The sequence below is a fragment of the Arachis hypogaea genome, chromosome 9 (genome assembly GCF_003086295.3).
Source record: "Arachis hypogaea cultivar Tifrunner chromosome 9, arahy.Tifrunner.gnm2.J5K5, whole genome shotgun sequence".
Taxonomy (NCBI): Eukaryota; Viridiplantae; Streptophyta; class Magnoliopsida; order Fabales; family Fabaceae; genus Arachis; species Arachis hypogaea.
Window position 1 is genome coordinate 639,080 of NC_092044.1, and position 13,993 is coordinate 653,072.

At 29.6% G+C, this 13,993-nt stretch overlaps 1 protein-coding gene across 1 annotated transcript; it reads left to right on the forward strand.

Annotated features, from left to right (window-relative positions):
• Nucleotides 1–3,017: 3,017 nt before the first annotated feature.
• LOC112709739 (V-type proton ATPase subunit D) lies at nt 3,018–4,961 on the forward strand. The gene is made up of 2 exons (XM_025761647.3): nt 3,018–3,166; nt 3,913–4,961. The coding sequence occupies exon 2, from the start codon at nt 3,944–3,946 to the stop codon at nt 4,730–4,732; it is 789 nt and encodes a 262-aa protein (XP_025617432.1). The 5' UTR covers nt 3,018–3,166; nt 3,913–3,943; the 3' UTR covers nt 4,733–4,961.
• The last annotated feature ends 9,032 nt before the right edge of the window (nt 4,962–13,993 follow it).

Below are 13,993 nucleotides of genomic sequence, written 5' to 3' on the forward strand. Positions count from 1 at the left end.
ATAACCACCGTAAAAAATTAAAATATAACACCCTAATATTTTTAAATTAGATTTAAGTCTTATTTAAATTATATTGGTAATTGATATTCAAATTTTATAAAAAAATTTTTAAAAATAGTCTTTATATAAAATAATTTTTATATATAAAAAATAGTGGATAACTAGTTTTCACTAGAATAATTACAAATTGAAAAATATAAGTGGATCTAGAGATATTAACATAAAAAATGTACATGCTAAACTATAATTACAAAAATAATGACAAATTTTACTCATATCAAATAAATATTAAAAAAAATATCATATCCATAATTGTAGTCATTGAATAAAAATAAAACAAGATACATAAAAAATTATAATTCTCTCAATTTACATAACTATGACTAAAACAATCGACTACTCTCCCTTCTTAATATGAATTTGGGTAAGTGCTTAATATTCCGTGTATCTATGCCCTTGATATCTCGCTCCTAATTGTGCACTGATCTTTTCAGCTCAATTGAGCAGTGTATTGTTTTGTGCCGCGTTGTTCCTGAAGATGGTACGGAGAGAGGGGTAAGAAACGAAAGTTTCTCTGTAGTTTATCCATATGGTGTTATTGTATCTATTTCCAACCACTTCGAATTTTAAAATAAAAACAATAATGATGCAATGTTGTTCAATTATTATTTTCAAAAGTCTTTGTTATTCGAAGTGGTATAATTTTTAGATGCTTCTTATTTATTTATGTTATGACACGTGTGATTTATGACTGAATGTCTATAATATTAAATCATACACAATGCAAACTCATGGATCTTGATTTGATTTCTCTTGACATTCTCCTAACTTTTCTTCACATGAAAAGAAAATAATTTCTTGTTGACCAAAAAAACTCTTATGCAATGCATAAAATAGACTTTAATTTTTTTTAAGTATTCTTTTAACATTACTTTGACTTTGAAATGTATTTGGCTTAAACCGGTATAAAAAAGTAGAAGTTTCCTTCCTTTATTAAAGGTTCTTATCCCAAAAGTTTTGGTGATTACCTTCTCTTACCGAAAGATCATCCCGATCGATCACTTTTTCTTATCGAAAGATCATGTTGATATCTTGTCTTTGGAGTAACCTTCCCTTATTGAAGGATTATTCCCTCAATTATTTAATACACATAAGATGTTTATTATAATACATAATGCGTGTGAAATAAAGAGATATTATATCATGACATGCAATGTTAACATCTATATTAAAAAACATTTAAGATATAACATATAAAAAGATAATATAATACCCTTGCCTCATGAAGTTTGTAGAAATCCTATATATATTCTAACACAAATAGATATAATTTGTTAGCAAAGAGAAACGTGTTTTATGGTTAGACTTTGCGTATGTTCTGATGTAGGTATCAATCTTTAACTGAATAGAAAGGAAATTTTTATATTCCGTAATTTGCATAGTTTAGAAAGGAGTTTGGCGAAGGATTTAGAATGAGAGTAAAAAAGTGAGAGGAAATAATGATTTTTCTTATAATAAAATTGAGAAAGTATATGAATGACAACTTATAGACATAATAGAAGATAGAGAAGATAGGTAATTTAGAACGTTTTATATATAAAAAAAAGAATATTATGAGAAAGAAAGGACTCGAATAGTTCTTAGGTATGTACGAATTGTGTTAGGAGAGTCTAACTCGCGTTTAGATGAAATCCCCAATCTGAATCATCGCTTGCAAGTCCTATAAAGTTTATATGTTTGGAATTTGGAAACAGCTATTAGACACAAATTTATAGATAATTTAGTTAGCTTTAAAACAAACCTTAAATGAAGTCAATCGCATAACCACAACTTAAGATATTCACGAAATACTATTAGTATATCAAGCCGATTGGTTAGAGTGCGATTTTCTATTATGAACTTATAACAAATTTATCTACCTAATTTAATTTATATTTAAATTTGATTTTACACTAAACTTAAAGAATAAAAATTAGTTTTCTTATCTTTTCTTATAATTAAAGATCATTCAATCTAATAAATATAGAATTAATTATGACTATATCTTAAAAGATTATTTATTGTCAGTTAAAATTTTTTTTAAAAATTAGTATTTTTATATTTTTAAATTTTAAACTAATATGTTAATTTTAAATTATTATAAACTTAATTAATTAAATAATAAACATAATTTAAAAAACTGAGACGTTAAAAAAAAAACCAGCAATATGCTACGGACTTATACATCCCAAAATATTAGATTCAAGCTCAAACCTGGGTTTGGAATAGCTATGATAATAGACATCCTTTTACTTTAAAAAATGTTCAAGCTAGAATGCATAGCCAAATTCACCCTTTGGAAATGGTTGAGATACCATAATACAATTATTCCTTGCAAGAAAAATCATATGTGACGAAATATATTCAAATTCCTTTATAAGAAAATGTTTAACATACATTTAAACAATGAGTATGCGTTTCGAATTATGCATTGACTTAATGCTAATGTCAATGCAACGTTCTAATTGTTAGTGTTGCAAGTGTGAGAAGTGTTGAAGTTAGTCCCACATCTAAGAAAGCATAGAAGAGTGAGGAGTTTAAAAGATGAGAGATCCATTAACTTGACACTTTAAGGTTTTGAGTTGGATGTAGTGTCTTCTCATCTTATGTTTTCTCACTTGATTCCTCCCCGAAGTCTTCCCGGTTGTCTGGTAGTTTTAAAGAGTATTCAAGGTGAAGTATCGAAAGTCTTCCCGGTAAAGGTGGTTCGGGCGCAGGATGACAAACCATAAACAATTAAACATACTAGAATTGGTGGATTAAGTAACTCAAAGTCTCGATTGAAAAAACAAGTCCAAATTTAAAAACTCACTCATGCAAGTGTCATATATAATGAAAAAGAAAAACTTGTCCTTTTTTTTGGACTGGAGCACGATATTTGTCTAAATGGGAGTTTATTAGGCCTTTTGAGAAGCCCATTTATAGAAAAATAAAGCCCACTAATAACAATAAAAATAAAAAAGCACAGAAACATGTCCACGAAAACAAAATATGAAAACCTCACATATCCATCACCGAAAAAAAAAATCATATTCTAATTAAGCAAGCCTCTTCTCTCTCTCTCTTGCTTCATTCTCTCTCTCTCTCTGCTCTTGATCGATCTTCGAGCGCCAACTGCTCTTTGCAGGTGAATCTCCAGTTCTTCTATGATCCTCTCTCTTTCTACTACCCTCAATTCAGAGTTGCTTTCAAATTTTAATTTCACCATTCTGAATCTGATCTTTTTTTTATTGAAATTAATTTCTATTGTACTGCATCATCATCCACTCACATCTAACTATTTGATTGGAAAAAAAAAAAAAATCCCAGCACTTTCACTCTTCTTCATTTTGTTGTTTTTCTGTTGTGTTGATTCATAGGTCTCTCTGGTTAGCTTAATTTTACTTGCGAATTTCTACTCTCTCTTTTTAAAAATAATTTAGGGTCTGAAACTGAGTTTTTTTCTTTTACATAAAATAAAATTTGTAAATTTGTTCAAAGTCATTAGCTTAAGTTGAAACAGGGCAATGAAAGGGATATGTTGATATGCATTTGGATGGGTATGTGTAAGAATGATCTAATTCATAGTAATAGTAACAGTATCATGAGTACTTGAAAATTTTGATGTCGCATTTTATTTTATTTTTTTTGCTGAATTGTAGTCCACACATTATTGGGTTTGATTTCAAAGTTTTTTGAATGGTAATGAGACAAGCACCTTTATGAGTTTAAATATCTTCATGATTTGACACTGGAAATGAAAATATAATTGTCTAATCTTTCTATGATAGATGTAGCATATTGAACTTAGTGAGAATAGATTTACATTTACTGATGATCGGTCAAAGGGAACTGAAATCCTTGTTTATTTGTGTGGTTTGTGTTTGGGATCAGATATTGTTAGGGTTGAAAGAAAGAAAGAAAGATGTCGGGGCAAACACAGCGTCTGAATGTTGTCCCCACGGTGACGATGCTGGGAGTGGTGAAGGCTCGTTTGGTTGGAGCCACGCGTGGTCACGCTCTCCTAAAGAAGAAGAGTGATGCACTTACTGTGCAGTTTAGGCAGATCCTGAAGAAGATTGTGTCTACCAAGGAGTCAATGGGGGACATCATGAAGACCTCTTCTTTTGCACTGACCGAGGCAAAGTATGTTGCTGGGGACAACATTAAGCATGTTGTGCTCGAGAATGTTCGTGAGGCCTCCCTCAAGGTCCGGTCCCGGCAGGAGAATGTTGCTGGTGTCAAGCTTCCCAAGTTCGAGTATACCAATGATGGCGAGGTTAACAAGAATGACCTCACTGGATTGGCCCGGGGCGGCCAGCAGGTGCAGCAGTGCCGAGTTGCTTACATCAAGGCAATTGAGGTCCTTGTGGAGCTTGCCTCTCTTCAGACATCCTTCCTCACACTCGATGAGGCAATCAAGACTACAAACCGGAGGGTTAATGCCCTTGAGAATGTGGTGAAGCCTAGGTTGGAGAATACCATTAGTTACATTAAGGGAGAGTTGGATGAGCTAGAAAGAGAGGATTTCTTTAGGTTGAAGAAGATCCAAGGATATAAAAAGAGGGAAATCGAGAAACAGATGCAATCTGCCAAGTTGTTTGCTGAGGAACAGGTTGCTGAGAAGCTTGCGTTGCAAAGAGGTATTTCGCTGAATAATGCTCAAAACATTTTGTCTGCAACGGCCCAGAAAGACGAGGATATCATTTTCTGAATGTAGAGCATTGGTTTTGTTTGGTTTTCATTGTTCTGAATATAAACTTGGCTCTGTTGTCGTGTGCTGCCGCTGCATCCTCTGGGTGAGAAACTTACTTACAATTGTTTAGACGATAGTGTTCTGTACCATGAATAAAGGAGCTTGGTATATGTTCAATTATTTGTTTGTTATTTATGAACATCATTTATATCATATTCAGAGGTAACGAGACAATCAGCACTTCAAAGTATGGTTCTTCTAGTATCTTATGAATGTTAGGTATGTTGTGATTAGCTTTGATTTCCCATTCGAAAGTATGTTACATGCTATAATGGAATTTATTTGTTATAGCTGAATCATGATTTATGGAACATGTGGAAGAGCAAATTTATATTTATTAGGACTTATATCTTTTGTGATGCTGATTGCATTAATTTAGTCTTCCAATTACACTTTCCTTGTATCTAAATTGTATTTGGAGATTATTAGTTGTATTTCACATTATTGTCTAATCCATGTAGTCCATTCCACCTTGGAGGATAGGCTCTGCTGTTAATTTTTGTATCATAAGTATTTTACTTGTGTCAAGACCTCATTGGCAAAATAGTTGTCTATTTTGAGATGGTAAAAAAGGGCTGAGAGTAATGCACATCAGGACAAGAAAGCAAAAAGTTGTTTCTAAGGATCTTGATTGTTATTAAGTTTTTATTTGCTCATTTAATGATAATCCTCCACTAGATGCTCCTTTTTTCAGTGTGTGTTGGTTAGTGGTTAAGAGTTACTGCATAAACTTAAGCTGTAATGCAGAGAACTTACATGTGCATCATAAAATTGAAGGAAGAAACTGAATGATAATGTTAGTTGAAGACTAAATCTCTATTACAGGACAGGAGTCCACAATAACTAAGCATTTTGAAAGAAAGTGCAGTTATCTGGCTGAAACTTGACATTGAATATTGCATATCAATTATATAGTGTGTGCCATTGTGCCAAGGGAAAAAAAAAGTGTATTATCTATTCTGCATTTCTGCTTTTGTTTTTGTGTACATATGTCCTTTAATTAGCACCTAAATTCAAACATTTTCGTGCTTCCTGTTTCAGCAATGTACAAAATTGTTACATTTTGACTATTCTTTTATACTTAAATTGAATTTCTTTTAGACGGTAGCAATCAAATACATATGCTGTGTGAAATTCTGAGAGCTGCTCGGTCCATTACTTCACATTTTAATTTTATTATTTTGGAAATTTTGCTTAATCGGTTTAGTTCAACCGAAATTTGATTGTCCATTAAGTTATGGAAAATTCTCTGGTATGGATTGAGAATGTATGGATGCTGAAGTGTGTACTAAGCATCAACACGTAGCTTCTTTTTTCTGAGTTACAAATTTAGGAAAACAATTATATTAATGTGAGTGACTATAGTTTTTGAAATTGGGCTAAATTTTTTCGGACTTGCTTTGGGTAATTGGGCTGAACTTCCAAAATTTAGAAAAACATATACATTGTTATAATATATTTTATTTATTACGTTAATCATGAAATATATTAAATTTTTTGGGTAAATGTTCTTTAAAAAAGTAAAATATTTTATACTATGTAACAATAATAATAAAAACATATTTATTGTTAAGTTTTATGTAATAATAAATTGAGAATAATAATAATATTTATATATTTTATATTATTATTACTAATGTATATAATGATAACAATAATGAGTGAAAAACATTAATTTTGATTTTGTGAGAGAGACGTCATTCACCCTCTTTTTTTTAGAGAAAATTTCACTTTTTTTTCTTAAGGGATGCTAAAATAACATTATCCTCCCTTCTATTTGTAAAATGTATATTCTCCTCTTCTATAACTTTTTAATTATTAAATTATGATTTTACCAAAATTTTTGTTAATAATTATTTTTATATTTTATTATTAATTTTTTTATATCAATATATATTATTTTAACATTAAATAAAAAAATCTTAGTAAAATTATTTTCTGATATCAATATATATTAATTGTTATACATATTAACAATGGTATGAATTTTTTATTTAATGTTAAAATAATATATATTTATATCGAAAAATTAATAGTAAAATATAAAAATAATTGTCAATGAAAATTTTGATAAAATCACAATTTAATAATTAAAAAGTTATAGAAGAGAAGAATATACATTTTAGAAATAGAAGGAAAGATAATATTATTTTATCATCTCTTAAGAGAAAAAAGTAAATTTTTTTTTTTGAAAAAAGAGGGTGAATGACGTCTCTCTCACAAAACCAAAATTAATATTTTTCACTCATCATTATTATCATTATGTACGTTAGTAATAATAATATAAAATATATAAATATTATTATTATTCTCAATTTATTATTACATAAAACTTACTACTTTAAAAATAAATATGTTTTTATTATTATTGTTACATAGTATAAAATATTTTACTATTTTTTAAAATATTTACCCTAAAAATTTAATATATTTCATGATTAATGTAATAAATAAAATATATTATAATAATGCATATGTTTCATATATTTAACATTAATCATAATACATATATTTAATATTAAAAATAACATAAACTATATTTCTATTAATGTAATAAATTTGAAGTTAAATATTTTTGTAACACGTTAAAATATTAAAAAGATATCAAAATCTCAATAGATACATATATTTTATATTATTTTCTTTTTTTGAAAATAACAGAATAATTATTCCTAATTTATACATAAAAAGAATTATTAAAATATCACTTAATCAAACGGATTAAAAAGTGGAGTGTGTAACTCCTCCTGAGAGCATCATCTCCTTTTTCTTCTTTTATTTTTTTCCTTCATGCTTCATCTCTTTTTTTTTCTTGGTCAAAGCTAAAAAAAAATGTCCCGCATGATATTGCTTTCATAATTCATTTAAGAATGCAAAATCTAAATAATTTTTCATATTATCAGAACATGACCATAAAAAAAGTTGAGCAAACTGCCTAATTTCATATTATACAAAACAAAAAGTCCATTCACTCACACTAATACAATTGTTTTCCTAAATTAAACGTGCAACTAATTATGACAACTCATCTACATCAATCTGTAGTCACAGGTTTTTAGGTTTGCAGTTTCTCATGTGACTCAGAAAAAAAAAAAGCTACATATTAATGCTTCGTACACACACCTCAGCATCCATATGTATGGATGTTTTTCCAATCCATACTAGAGAATTTTCCTTAAGTTATATGATTTGCTTCTGGACGTTCATTTATATTAGTTAATTCCTAACAACTAAAAAAAGTTAATCCATTGAATTTTCTAAACAAAACAATTAGCTATATTCTCAATTAAGTTTTCTTTTAACCGAAAAAACTAGTTTTATTAACAACTAAACCAAAGTATTCTTTAGTGAAAAAAAAAAACCAAAGTATTCTTTTATAAATAAATTAGAATTTTAGAGCGGTAATATTAATTCCAATGCAAATAATCAATGCAAAAAAATTGACTAATAACACCAAAGCCAAAGCAGGAGGAAATGTTTAAATACAATACTTAATAAAAAAAATATGAAATACTTGAAATTAGGACATTTTTTTATTTTTTATTTTTTATTTGTCAACAACTATCAATATATATAAAGACCACGCTAAAATTAAATAAGATATCTTGATAAAGAAAATAGAAAAATATCCCTAACAATTTTAATGATTTCTGATAGGCAGGAGCGATGATTACTCATGCAAGCAACTTAATTACAAATAATTATAAGTCACGATATTTTGTTAATAATTAAATTAACTTGCAAAATCTTTTACTGTCGTTATATACAAAAGTTCAGTCAAAATTTGGTCAAAAATTAAAGAAAATAAAATTTGCAATGACTATAAAAAACAACTAAAAAATTACAAAGGATCACGATCAAATGTTCAAAGATTTATAGCTGGATAATATTAAACATCAACATGTGTAACACTTGTGACAAATTGAATTTTTTCTACAACTTTTAATAAGTTACCGTCTTATATCCAAGCTTAACCATTAAACTTAGTTACAAATTGTTTTGTTTAAACTGTTAAATATAACTATAAATAGGTGGTGCATCTCTTGTATTTTATCTTTTTATATATGAAGAAGAATGTTTAGTATTTATTTTTGTAAAATTTTCTCCTTATTAATATGAGTGTTAGTGAGTTTGAGAGATGAAAAATATGATAGTGTCATTTATATGAGTGAGTAATTCTAAAGCTAAATTAAGTGTGAGTATTATACTTATATATTTACAAACTTTATGATATATATATTGTCAAAGTAAAAATGTATTCACGCACAAACATTTTATATACACATTTTAAATTATTATCTCCTAGTAAAATCTTTATTTTTCATATATATACTTTTTTTTTTTGAGAAATTCATATATACTTCTTTGACATAGGTGAAATTAAGGTATGAATTATCTCGATGTTATTGGCTAACTCAATTTTAGTCTCGTGTATTAAATGAATGAAAAATTAAACCAATTAATATGTATTGAATAATAAAAACATCATTTTAGTCAAGATTCTTATGTTTGTTGTCTAAAAAATGTGCTACAATTTACAAAATGAATGAGTAGATATAAAAATTACGAAAGCCCAAAAAAGTCTAAACAAATTCAACTCCATTATTGAATTTGCATTAATTGATTTCTTAGTTGGATTCAACATTATAGCAGGCAAACTAACGTTATTTTAGGATAAGTAAACAAAAAAATGTTATCATAGAAAGTAAAAGCTAACGACAAAAAGGACAGAAAGAAAATTACTTTTTAGATGTATCATTTTAAATTCTAAATGAGCATTTTATTTGTACTCTAAAAAAGTATAATTTTCTATTATCTTTCAGCAGAGTAAATATGGTAATATAGGTTTATAGGTAGGTTTATTTTAGTATTCTTTTTTACTATTCCTCCACATTACATTTATTAACCTCATTTTTACTTTATCATTATTCTTGTTCTATTCTTAATTTTATAACTCCTTCTTCCTGCTCTTTCTTCCCTCACCCATTTGATCTTTTTTGTCTTAAGGTTCGTTATTAAGCTCATTTTCTTCTTCTTTATAAGCTTTCTTTTGTCTCATTTTTAGTTTCTGTTATGTATATGCAGCGTAGCATTATTTTTTTTTCTTTATCATTTTAACTTTCTTTTATATTATTTATTCTAACCTATTTTTTTAGCATCTTTTTCCTGTTCTTCAGAGACTCGGCCATACTGTAAGTTTTGTCCTCCTTGTAGTCTATGTTTATTGGTTCTACTGCATTTCTCTCTTGAGAACTCCCCATGGTAACTCAAAATTGGTACCAGAGCCGATGGTTAATTGGTCTGGTGTTTTAACGAGCTAGAAAGAGTCTAGTGGTTTAAAGAACTAGAAAGAGAAAAATTGATAGCTCACACTTGAGAGGTCATTAACTCAAAGCAAAACACTACATCGAAGATCTTTTATTTCATCTTTTACTTTCATGAAAGCAAACCTAGTATAGGTATCAGAACCTAACAAGTGGTATCAGAGCCGATGGTTAATGGTCTAGTGTTTTAATGAGCTAGAAAGAGGAGGTCTGGTGGTTTAAAGAACTAGAAAGAGAAAAATCGATAGCTCACACTTGAGAGGTCATTAACTCAAAGCAAAACACTACATCGAAGATCTTTTATTTTATCTTTTACTGTAATGAAAGCAAACCTAGTATAGAAAATGTGAACTCGGTCTATTGTGGACTCAATCTATTTAATACACTTTTATAAAAATGTGGACTTAGTCTATTTAATATGCTTCTATAAAAATATGGACTCAGTCTATGTCTTGACTCGGTCTATTACTACGCAGTTTCAGCACTTTTACACTTCCAAAATTTGCTATATATATCCCCATATGTCAGATTTTCAATGCAAACTAAAATTTCTCAAATCTATCTGAAAGTTTGTTTTGGATTGAAAACTTTAAAACTAAATAACAAACTTTTAATACCATGTTCAAATTCTTTTGTTTTATTTATTATTACTATGTAGAGCCTTGTGCAATTTCAAAGTCGTTTCTTGTGATGAGAAGGACAAGAACTCATTACTCAAACTTAAACATGGAGTCACTGATCCTTCTGGAGTACTTTCTTCATGGTCCATTCGAAAAAAAGATTATTGCCAATAGAGAGGAGTTCATTGCGAATTCACTACTGGCAAAGTCACGTAGTTCGGTCTTATTTGCCCTCAAATTTATCCTGTTTATGGTAATGATGTTAACAAATCACATTACCTCACAGGTGAGCTCGATATCTCTTCTTTGTTTGAGCTTCAATTTCTAAGTTCCTTGGAGTTGGACAACAATGACTTCACCATCATTCATTAGTGAAAATTCTTCCAACAACCTCTACCACATTGATTTGTCAGATAATGACAATCTTAAAGCTGATCATATGCTTCATTGGATTTTTAATCTTTTCTATCTGTAGTATCTGGACCTCACTAGCATCAATCTTCAAAAGGAAACTAATTGGCTTCAGTAAGTTACATTGCTTCCTTCTTTTTCAGAGTTATATTTGGAGTATTGCGGACTTTGAGACATATATCCATCCTTGTAATACGCCAATTTTACTGCACTTGACTTCTTTGATCTTTCCAATAATGACTTTGTGCCAGCTAAATTACCAAAATGGATTTTCAATCTTAGTTCTGGTATTTCAGCTATTTTTCTCAAACATTTTCATACTTTCAAAGTCTTTATTCCTTATTTTTGGATGACAATGATCTCAATGGATCCATTCTAAATTGGGTGGATCAACTTGAGAAACTAAAAAACCTGTATCTTTCTAGAAATTCATTTTCATGTCCTTTTCCTAAAGGTTTAAAAAATTGTCATCTTTGACTTTTTTATCACTTGAATCAAATTCTTTTACTAAAAATATTTTTAAAAATTTTTTTCACTCCTTTTCAAACCTAGAATATTTAGGTTTAGGCTCACAACCATTGTTGTTCGACTTTGATCCTTAATGAATTCCTCTTTTTCAACTCTAGACTTTGATATTGGATGTTGTGAATCCCAAACTTTCTTCATGGATATATACACAAGATTCGCTGCCACTTTTAACATTTTAAACTCAAGAATCCCATTAGAACCAAGTGAAAAGTTCTGAAAATTTATTTCTGATCAAGTTGAGTATTTTATTTTCTGCTATCTTTCACCAGAGCAAACCTGGTAGTGTAGGTTTATAGGTAGGTCCATTTTAGAGTTCCTTTTTACTATCCCTCCACACCTACATCCATTAATCTCCTTTTTACTTTATCACTATTCTTGTTTTGTCCTTGGTTTCACAGCTCCTTCTTCTCTCACCCATTTGACCCTCTTTATTCTAAGGTTCGTTATTTAACTCATTTCTTTCTCCTTTGTAAGATTTTTTCTTCTGGCTCATTTTCAGTTCCTGTTATATATATGTAGTGTAGCATTGTTTTTTTTTCTTTATCATTTTAACTTTCTTTTTTATTATTTTTTCTAACCTTCTTTTTTTAGCACCTTTTTTCCTATTCTTTGGTGATTCGACCATCCTGTAAGTTTTTTTCTCCTTGTAGTAGTGTTTGTTGGTTCTGCTGTATTCCTCTCTCGAGAACTCTCCATGGTGACCCAACAATTGGTATCAGAACCTAACAAGTGGTATCAGAATCGATGGTTAATTGGTCTGGTGTTTTAACGAGCTAGAAAGAGAGGGTCTGGTAGTTTAAAGAACTAGAAAGAGAAAAATTGATAGCTCACACTTGAGAGGTCATTGACTCAAAGCAAAACACTATATCAAAGATCTTTTATTTTATCTTTTACATTTATGAAAGTAAACCTAGTATATGTATCAGAACCTAATAAGTGGTATCAGAGCCGATGGTTAATTGGTCTGGTGTTTTAACGAGCTAGAAAGAGGAGGTCTGGTGGTTTAAAAAACTAGAAAGAGAAAAATCTATAGCTCACACTTGAGAGGTTATTAACTCAAAGCAAAACACTACCTCAAAGATCTTTTATTTTATCTTTTACTTTCATGAAAGCAAACCTAGTATAGAAAATGTGAACTCGGTCTATTGTGGACTCAGCCTATTTAATATGCTTCTATAAAAATGTGGACTCAGTCTATCTCTTGACTCGATCTATTACTATGCAGTTTCAGCACTTTTACGCTTCCAAAATTTGCTATATATATCCCGATATGTCAGATTTCCAATGCAAACTAAAATTTCTCAAATCTATCTGAAAGTTTGTTTTGGATTGAAAACTCTAAAACTAAATAATGAACTTTTAATACCATATTCAAATCCTTTTGTTTTGTTTATTATTATTATGTAGAACCTTGTGCAATTCCAAAGTCGTTCCTTGTGATGAGAAGGACAAGAACTCATTACTCAAGCTCAAACATGGAGTCACTGATCACTCTGGAGTACTTTCTTCATGGTCCATTGGAAAAAAAAAGATTGTTGCCAATGAAGAGGAGTTCATTGCGACAATACTAATGGAAAAGTCACGGAGCTCGGTCTTACTTGTCTTCAAATTTATCCTGTTTATGCTAATGATGTTAACAAATCGCCTTGCCTAACAGGTGAGCTCAACATCTCTTCTTTGTTTGAGCTTCAATTTCTAAGTTCCTTGGAGTTAGGCAACAATGACTTCAGCATCATTCATTATCATGGTCAGGGTGAAAACTCTTCCAACAACCTCCACCACCTTGATTTGTTAGATAATGGCACTCTTAAAGCTGATCATATGCTCCATTGAATTTCTAATATTTTCTTTATGCAGTATCTGGACCTCACCAGCATTAATCTTCAAGAGGAAACTAATTAGCTTTAGTCAGTTACATTGCTTCCTTCTCTTTCAGAGTTATATTTGGAGTATTGCGGACTTCGGGACATCTATCCATCCCTGCAATATGCCAATTTTACTACACTTGACGTCCTTGATCTTTTTAGCATTGACTTTGTACCATCTAAGTTACCAAAATGGATTTTCAATCTTAGTTCTGGTATTTCAGCTATTTTCCTCAAATATTTTCACACTTTCAAAGCCTTGATTCCTTGTTTTTGGATGACAATATTTCAATGGATCCATTCCAAATTGGGTGGGTCAACTTGAGAAACTAAAAAACATTTATCTTTCTAGAAATTCATTTTTATGTTCTTTTCCTACAAGTTTTAAAAATTTGCCATCTTTGACTTATTTATCACTTGAATCAAATTCTTTTACTAGAAATATTTCTTAAAATTCTTTTCACTCATTTT